We start from the raw sequence: 7,188 nt of genomic DNA on the forward strand, positions 1-7,188 counted from the left end.
GTTTTATACATTCTCTTCCCCCCTCCATAAAGTTATACCTTTGGGGGTCATTTAAATATTGAATTATTCTTATTTTCAATGTGAAGTGACCACTGTGTATGGAAGAAGAAGCACCGTCAGTGCTTCCTATTACTGAGTTTCTTTATTGCTGTCTGCACAGCGATGGAGAAGGCAGAAATGGTAATAAACCATCTCTGCCTTCTCCACGAATCTCTGGCTGTATCTGACAGACGGATCCCCACTCCCACAGAGACAAGATTGCATGAGTGATCACTATTTTGCCATAATATTTTAGAATGGGTTAAAGAGTATTCATCTGTTTTAATCTTTGCTTTCTTCATAAATCAACAGCCCACATAAAAATAGGCAACTTTGTAATATATCTTATTAGAGAAATCTGCTTATTTCTCCCCCTGGATTTATCTTTCATTCTCAAAATTCTCAACTCTCGGGTAAAATGTTGTGGAGATACGGGGTCAGTGGGTGCTCTTTTGACCGCTGGCCCAAGACCGCATGGCCCAGGGATCATCCCACCAAACATCCACTCTTCTTTCCCGTAGGCATAATATTACTGACAGGTGACCGGATGGTCCTAACCTGGCTTCTCCAAATGTATCCATAGGTTCCAGGTGACTGGAGTGTCATAACCTGAATTTTCCGAATGTCTCCATGGAGGCCAGGTAACCAAATGGCCCCAACCTTGCTTCTGCAAACGTATCCATCGGTGCCAGGTGACTGGAGTGTCATAATAACCTGGATTTTCCGAACGTCTCCATGGAGACCAGTGACAGAATGGCCCCAAGCTAGCTCCTTCAAACATATCCATGGGTCTTGTGATAGTAAATGGAGCAGATCTGTATTCTTCCAGCCAAGTGGCAGGGGCTCTTCTCTCTCTGAGTATTTATTCAGTCTGTATAGTTTGTCCTCCTCTGCTCTGCAGGTCAACAAGCCACAGGGTCCCACACAATAGTCAATAAACATATTATCAAATATCGATTGTTCAATGACCCTGTGTCCCTGTCTTGCAAAGATAGTAGACAATAAGCTGTAAGAGCTAATATAAGAGGCAAACAGCAGCCATTCAAAATCTACTTTTAAGAATTATATAACAACAGCCTATGACTCTTGACCTACTGAAAATAGACATCTGGATAATTAAGATTAAATGCTGTGTTTTCACAAATGAGTCTTCAGTGAACACAGATTTCCACTTTACTGAGATATGAGATGACAGTTGGTGCTTATAAAGTTCTATGGAAAACTGTAACTGTCATTTCATGGGAACTTGCAGTAGAATGTCTGTGTCAGCCTCTTGCTCCTCCCTCCTCCATAGAACTTTATGAGCACCAACTCTCATGTCCTATCTCAGTTATGAAAAAGTCTGTTTTCACTGAATACAGATTTTACCAGTGAATTATCAATTCAAGAGGAGAAAAAAGCAGATTTCACTGATAAGATATATTACAAAGTTGCATATTTTCACATGTTCTATTAATTTATGAAATAAAAATTAAAATGACGGTGATTCTTTAAGTACCATTTTTTTTAGACTAGAGATGGGAGCTGCATCTACCAGACATTTATAGGACGTGCCATAAAAATCCCAGATGGGAATATTGGCATGAGAAATAGACCTGGCAGGAAAACCCTCAAGTATCTTCTAGGATCAATCACCAGGCGTACGACACATCGACTGCATCTACATTTCTGTATCCATTCAGAAAATCTTCCAGACAATGACATTCTTCCAACCCGTCTACCTAAGAAATGCTGAGGCATTTGGTCGTGTCGTAATCAATAATCACCAGGCCATGATTATGTCTGAAGACTCCGTATGTAAAATAAAAAAATAAAATAAAAAATACGCTTCGGCGAGTTCATCCTCGCGGGGTTGTGAATGGGTTTTTTTTTGCAGATCAGTTGCTATGGAAACCAGAGTGAAGTGCGAGCGACGTCTGTGTGTGTGATGGTGGTGGGGGGTCTGTTTGCACAGAAACACGGTCTGCATCCCGCAGAAGAGAGGATCCAAGGCTGCACGCTGTGTAAGATGACGGAAGGGGTGGGGAAAGGGACCCAAATATAGCACTGGCTTGGACACGCATATATAACATAGCCGGGAGCGTTATAGGGGTTCATTATATTTTATAGGGAGGTGTACGGGTGGGGGAGATTGTATATAAAGGCTGCAGACAAAGGATCCACCTGTCATCCTACTAGAGGAACTCAATGTATGAAAGAAGAACAGATGGCAGCGCACCGTTACACCAGACCCCCACTCACCGCAGGACCAGAGACCTAATAGACCACGTTAGAAACAACAGATACATCACTCCGACAGGAAGGTGACTCATGTACAATGCCACGACACATACTACTATGTACACGGCACGTGACCACCTTCTACACTATACACAGGGGGAAGAGGACGTGTGTCAGATGGGGCATATTAACACTGATACAGTCTATCATAAGAGTTCTACGTCAGGGTAAAAAACAAAGAAGGTTCCAAGTGTTCCGAGGAAATATACAAAGTATCAATATGCTTACAACAATGAGGGGGGATCCTCCACATAGGTACTAGTCGTATATGAAAGAGTGGGATAAATGCAGATTTTGGAACAGTGGAGAATGGTTTTCTATGAATATCTGACAGATAAATGGTATTTACTAAGGTGGATCTTGCACCTTTTCCCTTTCACAGACGACCCTTCATCTTCAGGAGCTCTCGAGGTGCGGTGCGTGGTTGGACTGGCCAGGGATCAATTCAGGTACGAGAAGAGGGTTACTGGGAAGTGTTAAGATGGCCATACACATGAGATAACTGTTGATTAAAAGTTTGTTTGACAGACAGTTGTCTCTTCTGACTCCCCCCATAAACAGGAATATTAATTCATGTGTTTTCAAAGGAGAGAGAAGAGAAAGCCAATGCCAAACTTCTCTGGCAGCAGCTTATCTCACCAGAAAGCAAGGATCAGCCTTTGAAATATCAACTGCCCGATCCTTCTCTCCCACGAGATCATATTTCAGGGAAGAGTCAGGAGCCCCACATATGTCAGATGGTCAGCAGGTCCTGAAAAAAATCATCAATTTCAAATTATTTTCATCTAATGTGTGTATGGTCCTTTGGTCCCAGCTCAAATAATTTAATATGCCTTTAAAGAGGACCTGGTCCCAGCACAGATTTAATATGACTTAAAATTGACAGTTTTCATGTTATTTTATTTCAGTTGCTTGCCTGAGTATTGTGTTTTGTTTTGTTTTTGAAATCTGCCATACAGTTCCACAGATATTGCCCTTTATTTACAGTAGTGCTGATATTTATGGTCTTTTCAAAGGAGTGGTGTTCACAGGGTAATAATCCAGAGCAGCCTAAAGACACGCCCCTGAGGATCTTGTGACCAATGTTCCCTTGGTAAAGGCTATAAAATTTGGCACAGAATAAAAAGACCCAAATTTCTTGAACCATATGACGGTTTAAAAAAAAATACTCAGATGCAACGGGAATGAAATTAGAGCAAAAACTGGCCACTTTTGACTGGTGATAGGTCCTCTGTAAAGCAGACTTATCAGCTCTTCTGTTTCAGTAATTATTTATATTCAACATAAAGTAACAAAACTGGAGCACATTTTTTTTTTAGAATTCTGCATTGCATTTTTTGTCCCTGGACAGTTAAGTAGTATCGTCCCCATGGTCAACAGTGACACATTCAGAAAAAATTAAATAATGTCAGATGCAACCCCCTCATAAGCGGAATGATAAGACCCAGTTGTTAATTTACCGTAGTCATATTTCCAGGGATGATACAACTCGGAATTCTAAGAAGAGTTGCCTTTTTTCATGGGAAAACCACACTTTTAATTAAAAAAAACATGTTGAGAAAGCTGATAGGTTCTCAATCATGGACCGAATTTCCAGGTTATTATGAATATATCAATAAACGTTCTACTTTCAGTGCAGTTTTCCTATATTGTGACTTATGAAATGCTCATCTGTCTGGTTATTCATAGCATCATTGATACATCCAGAGCTGAGATCGGAGCCTTTCCTTTCTAGTCGTCTTAAACTTGCCATACACTTTAGATAGCTATTCATCTCGAGTCTCCATACAAACGCATGCTCCACACAACAGAGCATGCACAGGTTCTTTTCAAGCTGCTACATGGCACAAAAGGAAATCCAACATGGTTATGACCAATCCTTCTTTATCCTTCATCAGAGAAAGTCAGGACACCCTTTTACCCATTAGGCTATCAGGCAATCCTTATGACATTAGTGGGTTCAGTTGACATTCATCTAGTAAGTATGGGCACATGTAAACCCAACAACAAGGTTAGTAGAAAAGAATGCAATCATTTTCAATGAATGAAAGATTTCTTTGTTTCATTTAGGTAACCAAAAGACCTTAGACTGTGAAGATATGGGAATCTTGCAAGAATCAGAACTCTCTGAAAATACAATATCCAAATTAGAAGAGAATCCACGTAAAGCATCTACCAAAAGCAGCCAAAGTCCAAGAGCAGCTCAACCATCCTGCCTAAGAGGAGCTTTTGTTCGCATATTTCTAAAGAAGACAGAACCAAACAATAAGACCAATAACACAGAGGAGGACCCATCAAGCAGCCAAAAAACAGAAGACCAGGAGGAAGTGAAAGGCAAAAAACGGAAAGTGACTGGTGGCATCTTCCGCCTTCCATGCCTCCGAGCTGCAGAGACAAAAGGTAAAAATGACATTCAGGATAAGACAGAGGAGCATAGCAATGACGACGTTCAAGAAGAAGAACTGAAACCGTATTCTAAAGCGTCGTTTCTTCGTAAAATTAGATGCTATCGATTAATGCGGGAAAAGGATTCTACAGAAAAGGAGAAAGTGATAGAAATGGCTCAACATAAGCACGATAGGGAAAATGTTGATGTAAAACAGTGCAAGGAAAAATCGGTAGAACATAGCAAAGAGGGTCTTCAAAGTATTGAACATGTGGATGTGATGGGAGAGAAAAGAAAAGATACAACAGAACAGGAAAGTCAGGAAAAAAAATTGGGAAAGGCAGATTATGATATTCAAGAAGAGGAACTTTCCCAAATAGATGAACGGGAGAACAGCTTAAAAGAACAGGAAAGTTGCTCTGGAAAGTTAAGTGGAGCAGGGAAGGAATCGGATAAAAATGAAGGTCTTGGACAAGGTGCAGGGGAAATAGGCAAAGACTTAGCAGAACAGGATAGTAGCTTAAAAAATCAGGAATGTTGCACAGGAACGTTAAGTGGTCCATCTGAAGATTCTGTGAAAATTGAAGAACCTGCACAAGATCTAGGATGCATGAGCAAAGATTTAGTAGAACAGAAGGGCAACTTAAAAAAACAGGAATGCTGCAAAGAAATGTTAAGCAAACAAGGGGAAGATTCAGTGAAAATAGAGGAACATGCAGGGAACATGGATAAAGACCTAGAGGCGCATGAGAACAGCTTAGAAAAACAGAAATGCTGCATAGGAAAGTTATGTGCAACAGGGGAAGATTCTGTACAAAAAGAGGAACCTATGCAAGATCTAGGAGGAATGAGCGAAGATTTGGAAGAACAAAAGAATAGCTTAAAAAAACAGGAATGCTGCAAAGAAACATTAAGTAAACTAGGGGAGGAAACAGTGAAAATAGAAGAACCTGCAAATGGTCTAGGAGGCATGGGTGAAGACTTGGAAGACCAGAAGACTTGTGTAGAAACCCTTAAAGAAAAGTGCATCTTGCTGAAAGGTGGGTTGAGTCTTCAAGAAGACAAAAACCTGGCAGAACAGGAGAGTCAAATAGAAAAAGTAGAAAAGATGTTAGATGGAGATGGAGTACGAGAGCAGGAGAAAGGTGTGGTAGGGCAAAAGGGTTATGGGGTAAAGGTGGGGGATTTGGATAAAGCTCTGTCAGATAATGTGAGTCAACCAAAGGAGGTGGGGAAGCAGGAAAGAGGGGAGGAGGGGGTCATGGAAAAAGACTTACCTAAGAAAGACAGTCACAGTGTCATGATCACTGGCACTGAAGAATTAACATGTACCAAGGAAAATACATTTGCATCAGAACTAGAAAGTCATACAGAAAACATAGGAAATACTGAAAATAATTTGTCAGGGCAACAACATCTGGAGGAAGACATAGAAGATATAAGGAATTTTTTGTCTAGGCAAGAAGGTCAGATAGAGATGAAGGGATTAGAGGAAAAAGACATGACTGAGCTGCAGAGTCAGGGAGATGGAGCTGACCAAAAGGAAGAGAATGAAAGTTATGGAGACAAGGAGAGCCATGATGAGGTAACTAATGACCAAGGGAACAAGTTGGTAGTTCAGAAAAGTCGGGTGGAAAGGACACTCAAGGACACTCCAACAGAAACATTGCAAGACTTTAAAGACAACACTGAAAAGGTCTTGGAGGTCTCCTTAGATGTTCAAGATGAGCAACATTATATGAGCAACATGTCTAATCAAGGACCATCCATGCTGAATCAAGAGCCTGTGATCTTAGAAACATGTCAAGATTCATCAACCAAGAAGACATTGAGTTCCGAAGACAATGAACAGTCTCTTAAATCCATTGGAAAGAAGACTACGACCAACAACATCATTACGTGTGCATCTTCTGAGGAAGAAAACACACAAGTTCTGGGGTTACTAAAGGAGGAGGTGCTAACACCAAAAAATGCCATAGATCATACCTACCAGGAAGAAAATATCTTCCATACATGCGTCAATGATCAAGATGATGGTATGGGATGTGAGAGCACCGATTTAGGAACCCTAAGGATGGAAGTGAAGGACATGGTTGAATGGTTGGTACAGGAAGCCTCAGATAGACTCTCCAATTATGCAGAAGAATCGGAAGGTACCGGATAAAATTATCAACTGTGTTTGAGATATACAGTGGGGCAAAAAAGTATTTAGTCAGTCAGCAATAGTGCAAGTTCCACCACTTAAAAAGATGAGAGGCGTCTGTAATTTACATCATAGGTAGACCTCAACTATGGGAGACAAACTGAGAAAAAAAAAATCCAGAAAATCACATTGTCTGTTTTTTTTTCATTTTATTTGCATATTATGGTGGAAAATAAGTATTTGGTCAGAAACAAAATTTCATCTCAATACTTTGTGATATATCCTTTGTTGGCAATGACAGAGGTCAAACGTTTTCTGGAAGTCTTCACAAGGTTGCCAC

At 40.5% G+C, this 7,188-nt stretch overlaps 1 protein-coding gene across 2 annotated transcripts; it reads left to right on the plus strand.

The window, feature by feature from the left end:
- The first annotated feature begins 1,931 nt into the window (after positions 1-1,931).
- Positions 1,932-6,921, plus strand: LOC141051930 (uncharacterized). Of its 2 annotated transcripts, none has more exons than XM_073549065.1 (3): positions 1,932-2,042; positions 2,702-2,768; positions 4,390-6,921. In XM_073549065.1, exon 3 carries the CDS (start codon positions 4,419-4,421, stop codon positions 6,867-6,869), a length of 2,451 nt encoding a protein of 816 aa, XP_073405166.1. In that variant the 5' UTR covers positions 1,932-2,042; positions 2,702-2,768; positions 4,390-4,418; the 3' UTR covers positions 6,870-6,921. The 2 variants fall into 2 exon arrangements, with proteins under 2 accessions (XP_073405166.1, XP_073405167.1); XM_073549066.1 differs by lacking the exon at positions 1,932-2,042 and adding an exon at positions 2,112-2,342.
- The last annotated feature ends 267 nt before the right edge of the window (positions 6,922-7,188 follow it).

The sequence above is a fragment of the Dendrobates tinctorius genome, unplaced genomic scaffold (assembly GCF_039654945.1).
Source record: "Dendrobates tinctorius isolate UK_male_01 unplaced genomic scaffold, ASM3965494v1 ptg000158l, whole genome shotgun sequence".
In the NCBI taxonomy this organism is placed as follows: domain Eukaryota; kingdom Metazoa; phylum Chordata; class Amphibia; order Anura; family Dendrobatidae; genus Dendrobates; species Dendrobates tinctorius.